At 44.0% G+C, this 24,883-nt stretch overlaps 1 protein-coding gene across 1 annotated transcript in view; it reads left to right on the top strand.

Annotated features, from left to right (window-relative positions):
* The first annotated feature begins 3,558 nt into the window (after positions 1-3,558).
* The window catches only part of TLCD2 (TLC domain containing 2), a 45,927-nt gene continuing 24,602 nt past the window's right edge, over positions 3,559-24,883 (top strand). Inside the window, exons 1-3 of the mRNA XM_056560787.1 lie at positions 3,559-4,300; positions 7,294-7,376; positions 12,479-12,561. Coding sequence (XP_056416762.1) covers positions 4,116-4,300; positions 7,294-7,376; positions 12,479-12,561 — 351 coding nt within the window. The 5' untranslated portion in view covers positions 3,559-4,115. The remainder of the gene's footprint in view (positions 4,301-7,293; positions 7,377-12,478; positions 12,562-24,883) is intronic.

Genomic DNA, 24,883 nt, shown 5'->3' with positions numbered 1-24,883 from the left:
TGTAAGTGACCCGCACACCCCTATGTGTGACATATAAGTGACCCGCACACCCCTACTATGTGTGACATGTAAGTGACCCGCACACCCCTATGTGTGACATATAAGTGACCCGCACACCCCTACTATGTGTGACATGTAAGTGACCCGCACACCCCTACTATGTGTGACATGTAAGTGACCTGCACACCCCTACTGTGTGACATGTAAGTGACCCCCACACCCCTACTATGTGTGACATGTAAGTGACTCGCACACCCCTACTATGTGTGACATGTAAGTGACCCGCACACCTCTACTATGTGTGACATGTAAGTGACCTGCACACCTCTACTATGTGTGACATGTAAGTGACCCGAACACCCCTACTGTGTGACATGTAAGTGACCCGCACACCCCTACTATGTGTGACATGTAAGTGACCCGCACACCCCTACTATGTGTGACATGTAAGTGACCCGCACACCCCTACTATGTGTGACATGTAAGTGACCCGCACACCCCTACTATGTGTGACATATAAGTGACCCGCACACCCCTATGTGTGACATATAAGTTACCCGCACACCCCTACTATGTGTGACATATAAGTTACCCGCACACCCCTACTATGTGTGACATATAAGTTACCCGCACACCCCGTTCTATGTGTGACATGTAAGTGACCCGCACACCTCTATTATGTGTGACATGTAAGTGACCTGCACACCCCTACTGTGTGACATGTAAGTGACCTGCACACCCCTACTATGTGTGACATGTAAGTGACCTGCACACCCCTACTGTGTGACATGTAAGTGACCTGCACACCCCTACTGTGTGACATGTAAGTGACCCGCACACCCCTACTATGTGTGACATGTAAGTGACCCGCACACCCCTACTATGTGTGACATGTAAGTGACCCGCACACCCCTACTATGTGTGACATGTAAGTGACCCGCACACCCCTATGTGTGACATATAAGTGACCCGCACACCCCTATGTGTGACATGTAAGTGACCCGCACACCCCTATGTGTGACATATAAGTGACCCGCACACCCCTACTATGTGTGACATGTAAGTGACCTGCACACCCCTACTGTGTGACATGTAAGTGACCCCCACACCCCTACTATGTGTGACATGTAAGTGACTCGCACACCCCTACTATGTGTGACATGTAAGTGACCCGCACACCTCTACTATGTGTGACATGTAAGTGACCTGCACACCTCTACTATGTGTGACATGTAAGTGACCCCAACACCACTACTGTGTGACATGTAAGTGACCCGCACACCCCTACTATGTGTGACATATAAGTTACCCGCACACCCCTACTATGTGTGACATATAAGTGACCCGCACACCCCTACTATGTGTCACATGTAAGTGACCCGCACACCCCTACGTATGACATAAGTGACCCGCACACCCATACTATGTGTGACATATAAGTGACCCGCACACCCCTACTATGTGTGACATGTAAGTGACCCGCACACCCCTATGTGTGACATATAAGTGACCCGCACACCCCTACTATGTGTGACATGTAAGTGACCCGCACACCCCTACTATGTGTGACATGTAAGTGACCTGCACACCCCTACTATGTGTGACATGTAAGTGACCCGCACACCCCTACTATGTGTGACATGTAAGTGACCCGCACACCCCTACTATGTGTGACATGTAAGTGACCCGCACACCTCTACTATGTGTGACATGTAAGGGACCTGCACACCCCTACTATGTGTGACATGTAAGTGACCCGCACACCCCTACTATGTGTGACATGTAAGTGACCCGCACACCCCTACTATGTGTGACATGTAAGTGACCCGCACACCCCTACTATGTGTGACATATAAGTTACCCGCACACCCCTACTATGTGTGACATATAAGTGACCCGCACACCCCTACTATGTGTCACATGTAAGTGACCCGCACACCCCTACGTATGACATAAGTGACCCGCACACCCATACTATGTGTGACATATAAGTGACCCGCACACCCCTACTATGTGTGACATGTAAGTGACCCGCACACCCCTATGTGTGACATATAAGTGACCCGCACACCCCTACTATGTGTGACATGTAAGTGACCCGCACACCCCTACTATGTGTGACATGTAAGTGACCTGCACACCCCTACTATGTGTGACATGTAAGTGACCCGCACACCCCTACTATGTGTGACATGTAAGTGACCCGCACACCCCTACTATGTGTGACATGTAAGTGACCCGCACACCTCTACTATGTGTGACATGTAAGGGACCTGCACACCCCTACTATGTGTGACATGTAAGTGACCCGCACACCCCTACTATGTGTGACATGTAAGTGACCCGCACACCCCTACTATGTGTGACATGTAAGTGACCCGCACACCCCTACTATGTGTGACATGTAAGTGACCCGCACACCCCTACTATGTGTGACATGTAAGTGACCCGCACACCCCTACTATGTGTGACATGTAAGTGACCCGCACACCTCTACTATGTGTGACATGTAAGTGACCCGCACACCTCTACTATGTGTGACATGTAAGGGACCTGCACACCCCTACTATGTGTGACATGTAAGTGACCCGCACACCCCTACTGTGTGACATGTAAGTGACCCGCACACCCTTACTATGTGTGACATATAAGTGACCCACACACCCCTACTATGTGTGAAATATAAGTGACCCGCACACCCCTACTGTGTGACATGTAAGTGACCTGCACACCCCTACTGTGTGACATGTAAGTGACCTGCACACCCCTACTGTGTGACATGTAAGTGACCTGCACACCCCTACTGTGTGACATGTAAGTGACCTGCACACCCCTACTATGTGTGACATATAAGTGACCCGCACACCCTTACTGTGTGACATGTAAGTGACCTGCACACCCTTACTAGGTGTGACATGTAAGTGACCCGCACACCCCTATGTATGACATAAGTGACCCGCACAACCCTATGTGTGACATATAAGTGACCCGCACACCCCTACTATGTGTGACATGTAAGTGACCCGCACACCCCTATGTGTGACGTGTAAGTGACCCGCACACCCCTACTATGTGTGACATGTAAGTGACCCGCACACCCCTACTATGTGTGACATGTAAGTGACCCGCACACCCCTACTATGTGTGACATGTAAGTGACCCGCACACCCCTACTATGTGTGACATGTAAGTGACCCGCACACCCCTACTATGTGTGACATGTAAGTGACCCGCACACCCCTACTATGTGTGACATGTAAGTGACCCGCACACCCCTACTAGGTGTGACATGTAAGTGACCCGCACACCCCTACTATGTGTGACATGTAAGTGACCCGAACACCCGTACTGTGTGACATGTAAGTGACCCGCACACCCCTACTATGTATGACGTATAAGTGACCCGCACACCCCTACTATGTGTGACATGTAAGTGACCCACACACCCCTATGTGTGACATCTAAGTGACCCGCACACCCCTACTATGTGTGACATGTAAGTGACCTGCACACCCCTACTATGTGTGACATGTCCGCACACCCCTACTATGTGTGACATATAAGTGACCCGCACACCCCTACTATGTGTGACATGTAAGTGCCCCACTAGTGACAGTGTACATTACACTACAGTCCGCTCTCCACATGACGGTTCCATCCTTCCCTTCCCCTATAGCCTTACTAAATACACGTGGCGGGATTGGCGCGGGGCGCGTCACGTGACAGCATTGTATAACTGTGCCTTTGGTTACACAAGCTGTTGCTCGTTATCTTTATTGTCCCCGGAGCCGAGGTGATAACGTGACCTGGACACATCCTACACACAACTGTGTCACCGGGGGACAAGTGTGTGTCACCTCCACAGGGGCGCTCCCAGAGCTGGGTGGGGATAGGGGGGCACTTCTCCATGGAGATGCAGTAGGAGGGGGGAGGGCGGGCTGACCAATCCCAGAGCGCGGACCGGGTTGTTTGCTGTTTCTTCTGTCAAAGAAAAAGTTACACAAGGTTCGAAAAACAGAACGCGGTGACCGCGAGAGATCGGAGCGCCCGGCCGTCATACACATCTGTAGCGCAACATCCCGCTCCGGTCCGCGCCCATCACCGCCGCTCTGCCCATGGAGATCATGGATCCCGGGGTTCTGGTCACCGGAGCCTCCTTCCTCTGCTTCCGCCTGTTGAATGGGAGGCTGGAGACCCTGATCCCCGCACCCAGCTCTGCCCTCCGGAACCCCTGGAAATGGAGGAACATCTGGACATCGTTCGTGCACAGCCTGCTGACCGGGAGCTGGGCACTGCTGGGGTGAGAGGATGCCACCTATGCCATTGATCTTTGGGGTGTAGTAGAAGGGATGTATTTGTGTATATATTAGTGTTCACCAAACGAGGTGCCTCCAGCTGTTGCAAAATTACAACTCCCAGCATGCCCGGACAGCCGAAGGCTGTCCGGGCATGGTGGGAGTTGTAGTTTTGCAACAGCTGGAGGCACACTGGTTGGGAAACACTGGTGTATGTGTGTGTATATATATATACACTTATATAAAATCAGTGTGCCTCCAGCTGTTGCAAAACTACCAAAGACTGTTCAGTCATGCTGGGAGTTGTGGTTTGGCAACAGCTAGAAGCATTTTGTTTGGGAAACACTGGTATATATATTATCAGTGTGCCTCCAGCTGTTGAAAAACTACCAAAGGCTGTCCAGGCATGCTGGGAGTTGTGGTTTGGCAACAGCTGGAGGCACACGGAGATGTATATAATCGGTGTGCATCCAGCTGTTGCAAAACTACAACTCCCAGCATGCCTTGACAACCTTAGGTAGTTTTGCAACAGCTGGAGGCAAACTGGTTGGGAAACACTGATATGTAACCTGTGTTGGATATCTTTGGATGTGGGGGACTTGTAGGCCAGTGTTCCCCAACCTGTGGCTTTCTGGCTGTTGCAAAGCTTGTTGAGAGTTGTAGTTTTGTGATGACTGGAGAGCCCTTGATAATGGAGCACTGCTGTAAAAGTACCCCATAAATAAGCCGCTGAAGGCTGTCCAGGCATGATAGGAGTTGTAGTTTTGTGATAACTGGAGGGCCAATGGTTGCAGATCACTGCTATAAAAGTATAGAGCACTACCCTATATCACTGTTCCCCAACCAGGGTGCCTCCAGCTGTTTCAAAACTACAACTCCCATGCTGGGGGTTGTAGTTTTGAAACAGCTGGAGGCACCCTGGTTGGGGAACAGTGCCTTATATCCATAAATGAGCTGCTGAAGGTTGTCCAGGATGATGGGATTTGTAGTTTTGCAGCAACAGGAAAGCCACAACATTGTTTTTAATATGGATCTGTGTATATCTCATCCCTACCATCGCCATCTGCCATTCCCAGTAGTGTGGGATGTTTCCATAGGGATATGTACATATCTTTACCAGGTGATGAGCACCAGGCTTATTCCCTGCTGTACTGGGTTTATACACGGTTACAAAAATAAATAAAGGGAACACTTAAAAAGCACAACGTAACTCCAAGTCAATCACACTTCTGTGAAATCACACTGTCCACTCGGGAAGCAACACTGATTAACAATCAAATTCACATGCTGTTGTGCAAATGGAACAGACAACAGGTGGAAATTATAGACAATTAGCAAGACACACCCCAATAAAGGAGTGGTTCAGCAGGTGGTGCCCACAGACCACTTCTCAGATCCTATGCTTCCTGGCTGATGTTTTGGTCACTTTTGAATGCTGGCGGTGCTTTCACTCTAGTGGTAGCATGAGAAGGAGTCTACAACCCACACAAGTGGCTCAGGTAGTGCAGTTCATCCAGGATGGCACATCAATGCGAGCTCTGGCAAGAAGGTTTGCCGTGTCTGTCAGCGTAGTGTACAGAGCATGGAGACGCTACCAGGAGACAGGCCAGTACATCAGGAGATGTGGAGGAGGCCGTAGGAGGGCAACAACCCAGCAGCAGGACCGCTACCTCTGCCTTTGTGCAAGGAGGGGCAGGAGGAGCACTGCCAGAGCCCTGCAAAAAGGCCACAAATGTGCATGTGTCCACTCAAACGGTCAGAAACAGACTCCATGAGGGTGGTATGAGGGTCCGACATTCACAGGTGGGGGTTGTGCTTACAGCCCAACAATGTGCAGGACGTTTGGCATTTGCCAGAGAAAACAAAGATTGGCAAATTCACCACTGGCGCCCTGTGCTCTTCACAGATGAAAGCAGGTTCACACGGAGCACATGTGACAGACGTAACAGAGTCTGGAGACGCTGTGGAGAACGTTTTGCTGCCTGCAATATCCTCCAACATGACCTGTTAGGTGCTGGGTCAGTAATGGTGGTGGTGGTGGGGGGGAGGGTGCACAGCCCTCCATGTGCTTGCCAGAGGTAGCCTGACTACCATTAGGTATGGAGATGAGATCCTCAGACCCCTTGTGAGACCATATGCTGGTGCAGTTGGCCCTGGGTTCCTCCTAATGCAAGACAATGCTAGACCTCATGTGGCTGGAGTGTGTCAGCAGTTCCTGCAAGATGAAGGCATTGATGCTATGGACTGGCCGCCCGTTCCCCAGACCTGAATCTGATTGAGCACATCTGGGACATCATGTCTCCCTCCATCCACCAATGCCACGTTGCACCACGGACTGTCCAGGAGTTGGCGCCACCTCATCAGGATCATGCCCAGACATTGTAGCGAGGTCATACAGGCACGTGGAGGCCACACACCACCGAGCCTCATTTTGACTTGTTTTCAGGACATTACATCAAAGTTGGAGCAGCCTGTAGTGTGGTTTTCCACTTACATTTTGAGTGTGACTCCATATCCAGACCTTCATGGGTTGATAAATTTGATTTCCATTAATAATTTTTGTGTGATTTTGTTATCATCACATTCAATTGTGTAAAGACGAAAGTATTTCATACGATTAGTTCATTCATTCAGATCTAGGATGTGTTATCTTAGTGTTCCCTTTATTTTTTTGAGCAGTGTAGTTACAGGTAGATATGTTGGCACAAAGGTTGTTATTTCGGCAACAGGACTTTTGGAGCTGGGTCAATTTGACTTCATTGGCAGACATATAATAGTGGCAGTGCCCCTAGCAGTGGGTCATACAAGGTTGTAGTTTACACTGGAATAGGATCTCCACATTCACTGCACATAATCTCTATTGTGACTTGACTTAGTCTATGTACAGGGGTTGGACAAAATAGGGGTTTATTTTTATGTTGTCCATTCGAGTAGCGCTGGTCATACTGATACCATGTGTATAGAAATGTCATCTTTTTTCTTTTTATTTATTCTTTAGGTTCTACCTGCATCCTGAGATGGCAGAAGACCTGATCGCCACCCACTCCCGCTTCTCACATTGCCTTATTGCGGTCTCTATAGGTTAGCTGCTTTGAGTTGATGTCTCTATTTACAAACACTCTCTTTATATTGTTGCTGTTTACACACCATTTGATTACACCAGTGTTTCCCAACCAGGGTGCCTCCAGCTGTTGCAAAACTACAACTCCCAGCATGCCCGGACAGCCAAAGGCTGTCCGGGCATGCTGGGAGTTGTAGTTTTGCAACAGCTGGAGGCACCCTGGTTGGGAAACACTGGACTACAGTAGATTTACAATACAACGAGTTGCAAGACTGGAAGTGCACGTCACTGCCACATTCCTCTGTCATCCCATCCCCTTATACACTGCCACAGCCTTTTGTACTTCCTCGTGATGTCTCCTTCTGACCCTGCTACTGAACATGGAAGGGATTCGTCAAAACAAAGGGGATTTTGTTAACATTTATATTATAAATAAGATTTGTAAATGATCAGTGGCAAAAGAAATTGAGACAAACATACATGGCATTTAGAGATGAGCGAACTTACAGTAAATTTGATTCGTCACGAACTTCTCAGCTCGGCGGTTGCTGACTTTTCCTGCATAAATGAGTTCAGCTTTCCGGTGCTCCGGTGGGCTGGAAAAGGTGGATACAGTCCTAGGAAAGAGTCTCCTAGGAATGTATCCACCTTTTCCAGCCCACGGGAGCACCTGAAAGCTGAACTAATTTATGCAGGAAAAGCCGAGAAGTTCGCGACGAATCGAATTCACTGTAAGTTCGCTCATCTCTAATGGCATTCATGCTAGTACATGGTTAATTCCTTGTTTTTTCATAAGCTTGCTGTTGCTTAGCCAACATGGGGGGAGATTTATCTAAACCTGTGCAGAGGAAAAGTTGTCCAGTTGCCCATAGCAACCAATCAGATCGCTTCTTTCATTTTTCACAGGCCTTCCTAAAAATGAAAGAAGCAAGCTGATTGGTTGCTATGGGCAACTGGGCAAGTTTTCCTCCTGATAAATCTCCATCCCCCCCCCCCCCCCCCCAATGGTGCCTGCATATTATTGCTGACAAATGAGAAAAACACCACAAAATCTGCTGTATATGTATGGCAGAAGCCAGTGCACAGTGTGGACCCATACACAGTGGTTGTACAGTACAGCGGACACTCTGCCACAGTAGCTTGGCTAGTAGATAAGGCTGGGTTTACACTATCGATTTTTATTTCATTGTCATTGTAGCGGAACAACAACAAAAAAAGACCACTGGTTGATCCTTTACACCAGCAATATGGTTTCTTAGTCTGTATAAGTAGTATAAAACATAACAAAAAAAACTCTTAATGGGGGAAAAGTAGACCAGTTGCCCATAGGAACCAATCAGCTTGCTTCTTTAACCTGCTAAGGATGCAGGGCGTACAGGAATGGCCTGAATCCTTAACCCCTTTTGTTTTTTCCTCCTCTCCTTCTAAAATTCAAAACTCTTTTATATTTCCATTCCCACACCCATATGAGGGCTTTTTATTTTTTTTGCGTGACCAGTTGTACTTTGTAATGACATCACTCATTTTACCCTAAAATGTATGGTAAACCCAAAAAATTATTTCTTGTGTAAGGAAATTTAACCCCTTAAGGACACATGACGTACTGGAACGTCATGTGTCCGCTCCCGATCTATAACGCGGGCCACGGCCGGGACCCGTGGCTAATAGCGCGGCATTAGGTGCCGCGCGCTATTAACCCTTTAGACGCGGCGTTCAAAGTTGAATGCCGTTTTGAAAGTGAAAGCATGCCGGTTAGCTCAGGGAGCTGTTCGGGATAGCCGCGGTGAAATCGCGGCATCCCGAACAGCTTACAGGACAGCTGGAGGGTCCCTACCTGCTTCCTCGCTGTCCGATCGCCGAATGACTGCTCAGTGCCTGAGATCCAGGCATGAGCAGTCAAGCGGCAGAATCATCGATCACTGGTTTCCTATGAGAAACCAGTGATCAATGATGAAGATCAGTGTGTGCAGTGTTATAGGTCCCTATGGGAGCTATAACACTGCAAAAAAGTGAATAAAGATCATTTAACCCCTCCCCTATTAAAAGTTTGAATCACCCTTTTCCCATAAAAAAAAAAAAACTGTGTAAATAAAAATAAACATATATGGTGTCGCCGCATGCGGAAATGTCCGAATTATAAAAATCTATCGTTAATTAAACCGCACGGTCAATGCCGTACGCGCAAAAAAATTCCAAAGTCCAAAATAGTGCATTTTTGGTCACTTTTTATATCATGAAAAAATGAATAAAAAGCGATCAATAAGTCCTATCAGTGCAAAAATTTTACCGTTAAAAACTTCAGATCCCGGTGCAAAAAATTAGCCCTCATACCGCCCCATACGTGGAAAAATAAAAAAGTTATAGGGGTCAGAATATGACAATTTTCAACGTATACATTTTCCTGCATGAAGTTATCATTTTTTCCAGAAGTACGACAAAATCAAACCTATATAAGTAGGGTATCATTTTAATCGTATGGACCTACAGAATAAAGATAAGGTGTCATTTGTATCAAAAAATTTACTACGTAGAAACGGAAGCCCCCAAAAGTTACAAAACAGCGATTTTATTTATTTTTTTCAATTTTGTCTCCCAATTATTTTTTTTTCCGTTTCACTGTAGATTTTTGGGAAAAATTTCTGACGTCATTACAAAGTAGAATTGGTGGCGCAAAAAATAAGCAATCATATGGATTTTTAGGTGCAAAATTGAAAGATTTATGATTTTTTAAAGGCAAGGAGCAAAAAACGAAAATGCAAAAACGGAAAAAAAAACAATCCTTAAGGGGTTAAATAATTTAACAAATTTGGGGGTTTCGTATTTATGCTGTACACTTTACGGTAAAAATTATATGTTTTCTTTATTCTCTGGGTCAATACAATTAAAATGATACCCATGGTTACATACATTTCTATTATTGTACTGCTTTTAAAAAAATCTCAAACTTTTTTTTTAACAAAATCAGTATGTTTAAAATTGCCTTATTTTGACCACCTCAAACTTTCTTATTTTTCCGTATTCAGGGATGCGTGAGGGATATTTTTTTGCGCCATGATATGTAGTTTGTTTTGGTACCACGTTTGCGTATATGTGACTTTTTGATCGCTTTTTATTACATTTTTTAGCAGTTTGATGTGACAAAAAGCAGAATTTTTTTAATTTATTATTTAAACTTTTTTTTACTTTTTACACCGTTCGCCGTAGGGGATCAGTAACATTATATTTTTATAGTTCGGAGATTTAAGCACGCAATGATACCAAATATGTTTATTATTTATCAGTTTTTTATGCTTTTTTTTATTAATATGGAGAAAAGAACTTTATTGGGGTAGGGGCTTTAAAAAAAAAAAATTTTAACTTTTTTTTTTTTTTACATTTATTTTACACTTTTTTTAGTCCCCATAGGGGACTATTTATAGCAATCATTAGATTGCTCATACTGTTCAGTGCGATCGCTGATGTCCGCCATTACCAGCGGGTCCATGGCTGGTGACAGCTCCTGCGCTCATGTCACAGCCATGCCGTAAATCTACGGCCCTGTGTGCTAAGTGATGCTATGCAGCACCATACATTTACGGCAAGGTTTAAACCGTTCTCACCAGCAGAGAAGGGGTTAAACCCCATGGGTCCCGGTTGCTATCGGCTATCTGATGCCCGGCATTACCCCTTAGACGCCGCAATCAAAACTGATCACGGCGTCTAAAACTAAGCTAAACCTATCCCGGCAGCTCAGCGGAGCTGATCGGGATTATCGCGACAAAATTGCGATGTCCTGATCAGCATACTGGACGATGAGAGGGTCTTCACCTGCCTCTCCGTCGTCCGATCGGCGATCTACTGCTCCATGCCTGCTCAGCAGGCAGAAGCAGCAGAGCTCCAAGGACACTGATCAATGCTATGCTATGGCATAGCATTGATCAGTATGTGCAATCAGAAGTTTGCATGTTTGGAGGCAAACAAAAAAAGAAATAAATTTAAAAAAAAAAAACTTAAAAGTGAATTAACCCCTTCCCTATTAAAAGTTTAAATCCCCCCCCCTTTTCCCATTTTTTAAAATAAAAGAATGTAATAAAGAATAAAAATAATCATATGTGGTATCGCCGCGTGCGTAAATGTTCGAACTATTAAAATATAAGGTTAGCTAAACCTTACGATCGATGGTGTACATGTAAAAAAAAAAAAAAAAAAAAATTCCAAAATTGTGCATTTTTGGTCACTTCATATGCCATAAAAATATACGGAAAATTAAAAAAGTTATGGAGTCAGAAGATGCCAATTTTAAACATACTAATTTTGGTGCATTTTGGTTTGTAATTTTTTAAAGTATTAAAATAAAACCTAGATAAATTGGGTATCCCTGTAACCGTATGGACCTACAGAATAACGATAATGTGTCATTTCTACCAAAAAGTGCTCTGCTTAGAAACAAGAGCCCCCACAAAATGGTGTTTTTTTTGTTATTTTTTGTTATTTATTTTTTTTTTACCCCACAAATATATATATATATTTTTTTTTTTTGCTTCGCTGCAGGTTATATTATAAAATAAGTGATGTCATTAAAGTACAATTGGTGATGCAAAAAACAAGACCTTATATGGGTCTGTAGGTACAAAATTTAAAGCGTTATTATTTTTAGAGGGGGAGGAGGAAAAAATTAAAATGAAAAAATGAAAATTTGCTGCGTCCTTAAGGTGAAAATGGGCCTTAAGGGGTTAATTTTGAAAATACCTCTGAAAAATAAAAGAAGTGATCTGATTGGTTGCTAATGGCAACTTTTTCCCCCACATCATTAGAACAAGACGTACAGCAAAAAAACTGCAGTTTATTAGCGCTTCACGGTAAAAAAATGGCCGATTTTACGGTTTGTGAACATGGCCTAATAGGGTTTTCAAGGTGAATTTCACATGACAACATAGCATATGTAATAGGAGTCTGTAAAGAGTACAGAAAGTACGAGAAACGGGTTAGTTTCTGTAATAGAAAAACTTTGCTCTTCAGTCTCAGAAAACCCATTTTATTTTATGATCCTATAAAAACATATATAATCAAAAATTATTTTGCAGCATATGGTGACTAAGGTTCCTTTTTAAAACAATTCCCTGATGTCTTGTTTTCATTTCAGGTTATTTTATCCATGATTTTGTGGATATGCTGCAGAATCAGAAAGTGCATCACTCCTGGGAACTGCTATTCCATCACACTGTGGTATGTTCCAAATTTTCATTGCACGCTTCTCTGTTTTCTTTTTACTGGGTTCTGTGTCTGTATGTACATCACATGACCAAGACATATCTTTTTATTTACAGGATGCAACAATTAAATGGTCATTACACTTTTAGGATAATCTGTCGTGTGTGTGTGTAAGGACTAGCCCTTTTCCTGGCCACTATATAACGTGTATATGGCATTTTCACTAGTTTTCCCATCTTCAGATCTTATTTTCAGTTTTCCCCGGGCTAGTAGTTGGCGCCAAGCCTCTTTGATGTCTCCTATACACTGCACACACTCTGAGGGGATCCAGTTTCCTTTTATGTATACAGTACACAATTAGTAGTAGCAGCAGAATGGTGGGATGTAATAGAGCAGTGTAAGCTCAGAATCAAGCACCTGGGTGAGATATAGAAAACATTCATAGTATGGCATTTACAAGCGGAGAAATTCTTCTCACCATATTGCCTTGCAAGAATCTCTCATTGTCTTCATTGGGATTTTGCTGCACTGTGCACACTGCAGAATTTCCACCACGGGGAATTTAAATGGGCACTGTCAAATACAAAACCTTTTGATATGTTGTAAAGCATGCAAAACCAATAGGATTTGCAATTGCTTTCATCGGAAAATTTTCAGTATTTCAAACTGAAAAAGCCAGTCAAACAACTGCCCCCCCCCCCCTTGCCTGCTTGAACTCATACTAGTCCTGCTGTGTCCATGCATCATCACCTATGTCATGGACACACTTCCTTGATTGACAGCTGGTAGTGCAGGGCTCACAGCTGGAGGAAAAATCCTCCCACTGTCAGCTTGTGTCCCGCTACTGTCAGTGAGGACAAGCTGGGAGTTGTAGTTTTGCTAATGCTAGGGGAGATGTGAGCAGACAGCATACTGAGGGAGGGGGCAGAGACTTGCAGAGTGAGGCCACGCCCCTCCCTTTGAGAGGAATCCAGACTAGGGAGCTAAATTAAAAGTGTAATAAAAAATTTAATAAAGGTGCTAGACACATAAAAAATAGATTTACATGGTCAGGATTAGGTACTTAGTGATATTTTAAAAAAAGATTTTTGTTGGCTCTGACGGATACGCTTTAAATTCTGGACTCTGGAATATGCTCATTCTATTGGTTCTCCTGACAATGCATTTTGGTGGCTCCCAGTGCAGACTCCGTAGTGTAAATGTAGCCTTAAAGGGGTACTCCGCTGCTCTGCGTTTGGAACAAACTGTTACGAACGCTGGAGCCAGCGCCGAGGGCTTGTGATGTCATAGCCCCGCCTCCTCAATGCAAGTCTATGGGAGGGGGCGTTACTGCTGTCATGCCCCCTCCTATAGACTTGCATTGAGGGGCGGAGTGTGATGTAATGAGGGGGTGGGGCTATGACGTCATGAGCTCCCGGCTCCAGCATTTGGAACAATTTGTTCCAAACGTTCAGCAGCGGAGTACTCCTTTAAAGAGCTACCCATAGATGTCTATGGGAATCCTGAAACTGATCCCTAAATGAGCTGATCCGTCTCCACATTAATTGTTTCTTGCAGTATTTCAGAGTAAATTATAATTATTTTTTTCCTCTTTCTCTGTTTGGGAGGAATAAAGGGGGAGAGTGGGTGGAGTAGTTAATTAATTGGCAGCTGATGAATTGCAGTTGTTTGCAGCCAGCTAGCCCTTTGCATTCACTTCCAGGCAGTGGAAGAGAGAGAGGTGGTATCTGGGAACTATAAAAGAAAGTATACTAAGCGATTGTTTGCGCTAGTGATTGTGTGTCTGTATACAAGAGTGTGAAGTATACAAGTGAGTGTATGTATAAAAGTGAGAGGGACTTAAAATTAAGGGAGTTTAAATTCAGGGAGTTAAATTTAAATATTTCATTTTTTTTTTTACTGTTAATTTTTGCAATCTCCAAATCTAGTATGGCCTTCATGTTGGAAAAGGCAGTCCAGTGTGCATCTTGCACAATGTATGCAATCCTTGAACAGCAGTTTGAGGGTGCATATTGTTGTGTGCGAGTTGTTCACTTGGAAGCCCAGATCCTGGGTCTAGAGGAGCAACTGGCAACACTGAGACACATTGACTACTTGGAGAGGAATCTCCTGCTCACTGAGGAAGTACTCTCTGGGGTAGAGGTGGGGGAGGATAGGGGGACGGAGGTGCAGGACAATACGGCAGCTAGCTGGGTTACAGTCAGAAAACGGGGTAGAGGGAAAAGTGTCAGGGAGGCTAGTCCTGAACTGGTACACCCCAACAAGTTTGCCCGGTTGTCAGATGAGGGGGATGCCATTTCAGAGCTAGCAGTACTGCAGCAGGACTCTGCCTCTGATCACCAGGGGGCTTCTTCTCCAGTAAGGAGGGAGGGAGGAGTACAGGGCATGCCAGACAGACACTCAATTATTAGGGGGACAGACAGGGCAATCTGTCGCAAAGATCAGGATCGACGAACAGTGTGTTGCCTTCCTGGCACTCGAGTTCGGCACATCGCGGATCGGCTTGACAGATTGTTGGGTGGGGCTGGAGCAGACCCAGCAGTCATGGTACATATTGGCACCAATGACAAAGTAAGAGGTAGGTGGGGTGTCCTTAAAAATTATTTCAGGGGACTCCAAGATAATAATTTCTGAAATATTACCTGTACCACGATCCACACCAGAGAGGCAGCGGGAGATTAGGGAGGTAAACAAGTGTCTCAGAAGCTGGTGTAGGAAGGAGGGGTTTGGGTTCATGGAGAACTGGGCCGACTTCTCTGTCGGATACTGGCTCTAACGTAGGGACGGTCTGCACCTCAATGGGGAGGGTGCAACTGTGCTTGAGGAGAAGATGGCTAGAAGGGTGGAGGAGTGTTTAAACTAGGGACTGGAGGGGAGGGAACCTACAACGTAGAGGGGGGAAGATAGTGTAGACAGAGTTGGGGGGGACTTATTAATGTACCTGGGGGTTAGATTAGTTAATAGGGATAGGCTTCATATGAAGAAAAAACATACACCATTGAATTGCATGTTGACTAATGCCAGAAGTCTAACCAATAAAACAGAGGAACTGGAGTGGTTGATGTCTGAGGAAAATTATGACATAGTGGGTATAACAGAGACTTGGTTGGACAGTAGCTGTGACTGGGCAGTCAACATACAGGGTTATAGTCTATTCAGGAAGGATCGGACAAAATAGAAAGGGGGAGGAGTTTGTCTTTATGTGAAATCGAGTCTGAAGGCCGCACTGCGGGAGGATATACGGGAGGGAAACAATAATGTGGAGTCATTATGGGTAGAAATATATGGAGATAAAAATAAAAAAATTCTGATAGGGGTTTGCTATAAGCCACAAATCATAATGTAAGAGACAGAAGATCAGTTACTGAGGCAAATAAACAAGGCAGCAAATCAGAATTGTAGATGTTCCACAATCCTATCCTTTAGTAGGGTTTCCATTAATTTCCCCACTATTGATGTCAGACTTACTGGTCTATAGTTGCTTGATTGCTCCCTACTACCTTTCTTGTGAAATGGGCACAACATTTGCTAATTTCCAATCTTCCAGGATGACTCCTGTTACCAGTGATTGGTTAAATAAATCTGTTAACGTAAACCCAAAAGAAAAGACAGATCTGGCACAGTCCTATATGACTCTGAATGAAAACTCCTGATACAACATAATTAGGTAGGGCAGGTATGCAGTCTCCTGTGGGTAGTGCTCTGACGCGAATGGCACAGGTAAAAAGTAATGGTCACAGGAAGAAGTAGTAATAGCGGAGCAACTCAGTGTACTGGTGGTGATTCAACCGATGAACATCGCGGTCAAGCGAGGAAGCATTGGGATGCTGAAGATGTTACCGGGGGGGGGGTTGTCAGGCGTCGGGCCACAGCCGTATCGCACCGTTTGGTGCTTTGTCAGGCCCCAGCGACTCAGGTCAGACACTCAATTATTAGTGCGATACGGCTGTGGCCCGACGCCTGACTCCCACTCCCCCCCACCCCCGTGACATCTTCAGCATCCGCTGCTTCCTCGCTTGATCGCGATGTTCCTCGGTTGAATCCCCTCCAGTACACCGGGTGAGTTGCTCCGCTATTACTACTTCTTCCTGTGACCGTTACTTTTTACCTGTGCCATTGGCGTCAGAGCACCACCCACAGGCCCGTGCCGGCCCGGTGGTCGCCCGTAATCAGAACCGGAGCGAACACGCTCCGGGGACTGATTGCAAACGGGGTGCCGCGTGCAAGATCCCAGGGGTCCCCAGCGGTGGGACTCCTGCGATCAGGCACCTTATCCCCTATCCTTTGGATAGGGGATAAGATGTGTAAGCACCGAAGAACACCTTTAACTTTATAGAGCATACATAGAACCTCTTCCTCTGTAAAGACACATGCATCAAACAATTCATTAGTCTTCCTCTCTAATGGAGGTCCTTTTACTTCTTTTTCTTCTGTAAAAACTGAACAGAAGTATTCATTAAGGTAATCGACTAGCCCCTTATTCTCTTCTACATACCTTCCTTCCTTTGTTTTTAATTTAGTTATTCTTTGTTTTAATTTCCTTTTTTCATTTATATATCTGAAGAATGTCTTATCCCCTTTTTTCAGACTGAGCTAGTTTTTCTTTTGCCTGCACTTTACAAGTTCTTATAACTTGCTTGGCTTCTTTCTGCCTTGTCTTATAGATTTCCCTTTCTTCATTGCTCTGGGTTGTTTTATAATTACTAAATGCTAGCTTTTAGTTTTTTATGATTTTGGCCACTTCTACTGAGTACCACAGTGGTCTCTACCTTTTTCTGCTTTTACTGAGAAGTCTAATGAAATTTTCTGTTGCCTTCAATAAAGCGTCTTTTTTTAAGTAGTCCCATTTCTCCTGGACTCCATGTAATCCGTTCCAGTCTGATAGGGACTCATTTATGACTAATCTCATTTTTGAAAAATCTGTTTTTCTAAAATCTAAAACTTTTTAAGTCTTTAAGTTTTTAAATCTAAAAGTTTTTGTGTGGTGTGACTCCTTCACTGTTCTTTCATTAAACCACACTGACTGGTGATCACTAGATCCCAAGCTTTCGCCTACAATAACATCAGTAGGGACTCCTTAGTCATATAGATTGAACTTGATGGACGCTGGTCTTTTTTCAACCTTATGAACTATGTTACTAAAGGGGTACTCCGGCCCTAAGACCTCTTATCCCCTATCCAAAGGATAGGGGTTAAGATGTCTGATCACGGGGGTCCCGCTGCTGGGGACCTCCACAATCTCTCATGCAGCACCTACCTGTGTGAGCTCCACGCAGCCCTGGAGGCTCTGAGTCTGAAGCGTTACTACCACGGGGCCGGAGTATCGTGACGTCACGATTTCGTCCCCGTGTGAGGTCACGCCCCGCCCCCTCAATGCAAGTCCATGTAAGGGGGCGTGACTGCACACCCCCTCCCATAGACTTGCATTGGGGGGGCGGGGGGGACTACATACGGGGGCGTAGTCGTGACGTCACGATACTTCGGCCCCGTAATCATGAGGCTTCAGACTCTGAGCCTACGGCGCTGCGTGGAGCTCACACAGGTAGGTGCTGCATTAGAGATTGCGGGGGTCCCCAGCAGCGGGATACCTGCGATCAGACATCTTATCCCCTATCTTTATAAAAGTCTAGTGAACAGATAGTTCCATGGTGTCTAACAGAGTAGACATGGGCTTTTAATTTGTCTGCTCCTTTACTTCCCCAGCGGCACTGGAGGTGTTTACCAGTTAAATAACTCCCCATCATTTGTAAAGCAGTGTGTCTATGGGAAAGGTCATAGGTGGGATACTCTGGCTGGACACCAGCTATCTGATGTTTATAATGCAAACTGTGAGAAATATAGTTTAGTCTATCTTTTTTACAGTATAAATATATACTTTTGTTTTGTCAAGAACAAGGACAGAGCAGTCCAAGTGCTGAAAACACACCAAACAATGCGTGTCTAAACATTTCTATTAAATGGATCCTCCTAAAGTATACAGAGTAGAAAGAGCTGTTGGGTGTCTCACAAGCGGTGTTCATTTACAAGAGGGTGGAGATAGAAGAGCTTTCTAGGAATACAGATTAATGGCCTGTCATTTGGAGCAAGGATAAGTACATTATTCAATGTTTTTCAAGACACTGCAGCAGAATAATATATGGGGTATTTTTGGGCTGTTGCACCCAATTTACCATGTACAAATGCATGTACAGATACCTGAAAAGTTGTGGAAGGTGCTATGGGCCTACATGTGCCACTAGGACCCCCAGCTATCGCACAGTATCACGAGCATAGGATATAATTGTGATTTTCCGTGATGCCCCTTTAGCCATAACAATCATATACTTTAAGCTTTGGAAATGGTAAATTAAAAAAAGTCCTAGTTGGTGTAAATAAAAAACAAAATGTAAGTGTGCAGTTATTTTATCTAAATCCTCAAGGATGTCTATCCAGGTAGGGCTAATCCTTACAGACCAACATATGTTGTCATAACTGATTAAGTGTCTGATTCTTGACCGTGAATATTTATTTTCTTTCTGTTTAGTCTCCAAAGGAAAACCTTTTTCAGGTGGGGTGTTATTCTATGTCATAGCAACCTGCACAACCTACACACCCCTGCCTCTCTTAGACTGTTTCTATACATTAGTGACATCACTCCTGCCCAGGGAACCGCCCGGCTCAACAGGTTTTACATAGTTTTCATCACCTAAGCATTGATCCTTGAGCTTCTTGTTGAAAATGGAAATCACTTAAGAAAAAGCTCAGTGCTCGGACGCCCACTTTTCAGCTTCCATACCTGAATGTGACAAGTGCCTGCACCTTGTGCGGTTAGATTGCACCTCAAGTAACAAAATTACGTGTTTTGTTATATGAACTAACTATGTTAAAGGACATCTGTAGTGAGGGGGTGAGTTATAGATCACGCGGGCCTGGGAGCTGGGACCTCCCCCGCGATCTCCTGTACGGGACCCCAGCATTCTACTCGAACGGAGCGTTTCGTCCATGCATGACGTGGTGGCTGAAATGCCCCCTCCATGTATCTCTATGGGATACATGGGGGGGGAGTGTCGGCTGCCGCGTCATGCTGGGGATGGACACGCCCCCTTTGAGTAGAATACCGGGGTTCCGTACAGGAGATCGCAGAGGGGACCCAGCACCCGGACCACCCGCGATCTATAACTTTTCCCTTATAATTCAGATACGGGATAACTTATTTTACACTACAGATGTCCTTTAAATAAGGAAATGGGTCCAAGTCTGTTGTGACTCCTTGAACAAAAGGTTCTATTTTCACAGTACCTTTGTTGTGCTCTGCCTATATTTTAGCAGTGGATCCTTAACAGAAGTATATATTTTTATCTTTTTGGTGCCATGTCGATTCATTTATTTGTACCATTTGACATGGTGCACAGGAAATTATGTATTCTACAAAACTATTGTTTAGGGCAGTGGCACATGGCATTTTTGCCACAACACAGGTCATGCGGCCAGAGATCACTGTGCCATGCTCCAGGATCATTGCGGCTAATATAAGTGAATGCGATTGGATTGCAACCTGCAACAAAATATTCATTCAAAATGGATTTCTTGTGATTGTCGGGTCATGGTTGCAGTCACATGCAGACCATCATGAGTATACTGTGTGGCCAAAAGTATTTCAACACCCTTCCTAAGAATTAGTGGCCAATAGGTGCTCAGTAAATCAAAGGGTGTGAATTAGAATAATCCAAAAGTACCAATAACTTTAAAGCAGGATAACACAAAAGCTTGCAAAAAGTTAGTCCAATTTAGAGGAAGTGCCATGTTTAATGCCAGGCCTCAGCTGGTGTAATGTTCAATGGGACTCTGCAGTAGTAGAACACATGTTTTTCCTGGCAGATGGGCGACCATGTAATACTTGGCTGGGCCAAGTTGGCTAGAACAAAAGGCAGTCTTTTAAATTGCAGCCCCTCATTTGTGACCTCTGTATGTCTGAAGAGGGACTATTTTATATTAACAGCATGTTTTATGAGAACTCTACTGTCTTCAGCAGTCCCATACCAAGTGAATGGTGTGGTGAATGAGCATGTGTGCTGCCGCTCCATCCATTCACTTAGGAAAGAGGGGAAAGAGACCCCCATTCTTGTGATCAGTAGGGGTCCCAACAACTCAGGATCTAATATACATTTGCTTTTGGATCCAGTTTTGTACAGAATGATGCAAAAATGTCTTAGATTTTTCGCTACAGAAAATCCGATGCATTTCCGCAGAGTGTGAAACTACTCTAAACACTACAGTTCGCTATGTCATTACCCTGCTTTTCCTATTGATTGTTATTCCTGCAAACTTGCTGTACATAATCTGTAATAATAGACATGGTTACATGGAACACTTTGATGAGATAAGAGATAAGATTACATTACATGTGGAATACAAGCTAATCTTACACTTATAGCTTACACTGCATTTCTCATAATCTCCTATAATTGCTTACATGAAGATTAACTATTATCTATATAAATCGTTTTGTATTGTTTTTACTATAGTGCACTTCACTTTAATGAAACAGGATTTTATTTTACGTTTTCTTTAGTTTTGGTTTTATTTTTCCTGAAAATATTTTTATAATATTTAGATATTTCTACAAAGCTGATGCTTAAAGGTGTACTCCACTGGAAAAAGTATTTTTTTTTAAAATCAACTGGTGCCAGAAAGTTAAACAGATTTGTAAATTACTTCTATTTAAAAATCTTAACCTTTCCAGTATTTATTAGCTGCTGCATGTTCGAGAGGAAGTTCTTTTCTTTTTGAATTTCCTTTGTCTGACCACGGTGCTCTCTGCTGACACCTTTGTCTATTTTAGGAACTGTCCAGGGCAGGAGAAAATCCCCATAGCAAACCTATCCTGCTCCGGACAGTTCCTAAAATGGACAGAGGTGTCAACAGAGAGCTCTGTGGTCAGACAGAAAGGAAATTAAAAAAGAAAAGAAATTCCTCTCTAGCATACAGCAGCTGATAAGTACTGGAAGGATTAAGATTTTTAAATAGAAATAATTTACAAATCTGTTTAACTTTCTGGTACCAGTTGATTTAATAAAAATGTTTCCAGGGGAGAACCCCTTTAAAGGGAAACTATCAGGCTGTTCACTCGCATAAAACCCAATACACTGGGTTATCCTGCAGGTAAACAGGTATTACTTACTTAACTTGGTCCAGTTGTTTAGAAGATATGGCCTTCATTGCGGCCACATGAATGCTTTGCTATTGTAGCTTGCTGTTCCATTTTTTTTATTTTTATTGAAAATAACTTTCTTTGCAATCAATCGTAACTCAAGTATAATATAAATAATACAATATACATCATACTACATGCTACTCTACCACTGCTTACATTTTAAAAAGTTAAAACAAAAAAACGGTATGTACAATATCAAACAACAATGCATCGGGGACTGCGATAGGGGAAGGGGGTCGTGAAAACAGGGAATAGGGAGGGGAGATCACATGCCCAAAGCTTTATTGATAGACAAAAGGGGTGTTAACCCTCTTCCTTCTTGATGTCCGTACTGTTCCGGATGGAGTAGATCCTCAGCAGACTACTGACCAGCCTGCAGCAATCCTGGATGGACATCCTCTCCCTCTCCGAGTTTATAATGAGGAGTTTACTGGCAAACCATCAAGCGTCCTTATGAAGGTTCACAAGGCGCCGGGCCTCTTGGGTAGCCTCAACAGTTCGATCTCCAGGAAATAGTCCGTAAAGCACCGAGCAATGATTTAGGCTACTCCTGGGAACAAAATCTCGGAGTTCATATTCCAGGACATTTAGCTGGGCCCGGGTGCTGCCAAAAGAGGAGCAAAGTTCCTCAGTGAATGGCCACTTCAGGCAGTATCTGGTATTGAACAGTCTGAGGGCATGCATCAAAGTTCTGAGGGGCAAGGCCCCCTGAATGGCCATCCATGCCAATTACCTGTGCCCGTTGGTGAGCCAGCTACAAGCCACAACTGTGTTAGCTATGACTTTAGAAAGCTCTGGAATAGACTCCACTGAATCCTTTGCTCAGATGAGCTTGTGCACAGTCTTTGGTTTCCACAAGTTGGGCTTGAAATCCTCCAACTGGTATTCCCTCACAAACTTGTGAGTAGTACCATGGTAGTACCTGGTAGTACCATGAGAGTTTCCAGTTGTAAGGGTTGGCGTTGTCCCACTTTTCCCATCCCAGCCTCCTCCAGAGAGGCAGGAGAAAGCCAGACATGGGCAGGCCAGCCTAATGTCGGACTCACACGGCAGAATTTCTGCGCTGAATTCTGCATGAATTTATAGCCAATACACTTCAATAGGATTCCACTGTCCCATTCAAACAGCAGAATTTCTGCTGCAGGAATTCCATTTAAGTTAATGGGTTATAATTTCATGCAGAATTTTCATGCAGAATTCAGCTCAGAAATTCTGCCCTGTGAATCCGGCCAAAGTCATTTTGTACAGTATGTAAAAAAAATATATATATAAAAAGATTCTGCCTTGGACAATCCTTTTATGTTAGATGTGTTCTCTGACCATAAACTGGTCATTATCCAGTGCCCGAATGTTAATTTTCTTTTCCCTAAAACAGTTATTTTTCCTTAATAAAGCATGTGTGTCCTATTAGAAAAGTTATATAACTGTGGGTTTGTGGGCTAAACTTTAGTGAATGGTTTAACTTTATAACCTTTTTAACTGTAATCTGTAAAGGAACTTTGTTACAAGTGTTCAATAGCTTAACAATAGCACTTAAAGGGAATATATTGCCAAGATTTGTATTATAATAATTTTTTTCTTTTTACCAATTAGAGACAGATATTAAACATGTGATTTTCTTTTTTTTTTTTATTACCGTATATACTCGAGTTTAAGCCGACCGGAATATAAGCCGAGGCCCCTAATTTCACCCCCAAAACTTGGGAAAACTTATTGACTCAAGTATAAGCCTAGGGTGGGAAATTCATCATACATTCCCCCCCTCCCCCATCATCATCATCACCCCCTGTCAACTTCCCAGGGAAGATGGACGGCCCGGACCGGCTCACCCTCCCCACCAGAATGTGGACAGGTGAAGATGTACAGCTAGGCCTTTTTTATCCATGCAGATGTTAATCCACAGGGAAGGGGAGGCTGAGCTCTGAGCTTAAGCACTTGTGAAAGGTTTCTTATCTATCTACTGGTATCCCTGTACACCTTTCTGTAATGATAAGGAGGGAACTGTTTGAAAGTGATCAATACAGAAGAGAAAGTCTCTGCTTAAAAGGGTACTGCGGGGGTAAGTAGCTGATCGCAGGGGGTCTGACTGCTGGGACACCCCCCCCCATAATCTCCAGAATGGGACCTGGCTCTAAGTGAGGAGCATGTGCGGTTGATGGCACACGCTCCATTGATTTCTATGGGTGCTCCTGTGGATAGAGGATACATTAATTTTGGCTGCAGTAACCCTTTAATATTAGGCCTAGTGGCCACAACATCGTGACTCTTGAAATCCATGCGATATTTGCATAATTTATGGAGAAGGAGACACTGTGTGTTTTGTGTGTGTGTGTGTGTGTGTGTATCCCTGTGTACCATATTTCCAGACGCAAATCCACAGAAAACCACAGCTTCATTTGCCTCCCTTTTTGCACTTATTGCAAAGTTTTCCTGGTTCCCTGTCAGTCTCTGTACGTTCGGTCTCTGTTACCATGGTAGCCCCTGACTGGCTGTAGTGGTCACATGTTGACACAACACTGAGATCGGTCACTGCTGTGAACAATAACCAGCTGAGTAGGCAAAGAATGCAGAGGAGAGCAGGAGGCATTTAAAAAAAAAAAAAAAAAAAATTAAAAAATATTGGATGTTTTTGGTCACATAGAATGTGTCGGCAAATAAGAGCCATTTATTGTGTTTATTCCCTTTTTATGTACTGTTTTTAAAAGTTTCTATCATGTTCCCTCTGTCTCGTCTGTTTTTCAAGCTATACATGTTAAGGTCCTTTTAACCTTTTTAATAAACTTTATCCTTCAACGTGACTGAACTTCCAGCTTGACCTGTAGGGACAATTAAAGCTGGTTGATGGTCAACATTAGTGCTCCCCATCAACATGACCTTTTGGATTGGAATAGTGAACCAATTCCTCTGGCACTATGAAGGAAGATCTGGCCAATTTCTGTGTGTCCAATCTGTCACATGGGTCACCAGTATACAAATATCGAATGAACCTGCTCACACTTTTTTTTTTTTTTTTTTGTAAAAAAAGAAAAAAGTACAGTTAAATCTCCCACAGTGGAGTGTTTTTTATTCCCAGACAGAGTCCCATAGGACTTAATGTATTTGTACCCTCCGAATAGGGGAAATTCCCAATAGCGGATGCGCACA

Source organism: Hyla sarda, chromosome 2 (genome assembly GCF_029499605.1).
Source record: "Hyla sarda isolate aHylSar1 chromosome 2, aHylSar1.hap1, whole genome shotgun sequence".
Lineage (NCBI taxonomy): Eukaryota > Metazoa > Chordata > Amphibia > Anura > Hylidae > Hyla > Hyla sarda.
The sequence above is the reverse complement of the archived record's forward strand: the minus strand, read 5'-3'. Positions and strand labels throughout refer to the sequence as shown.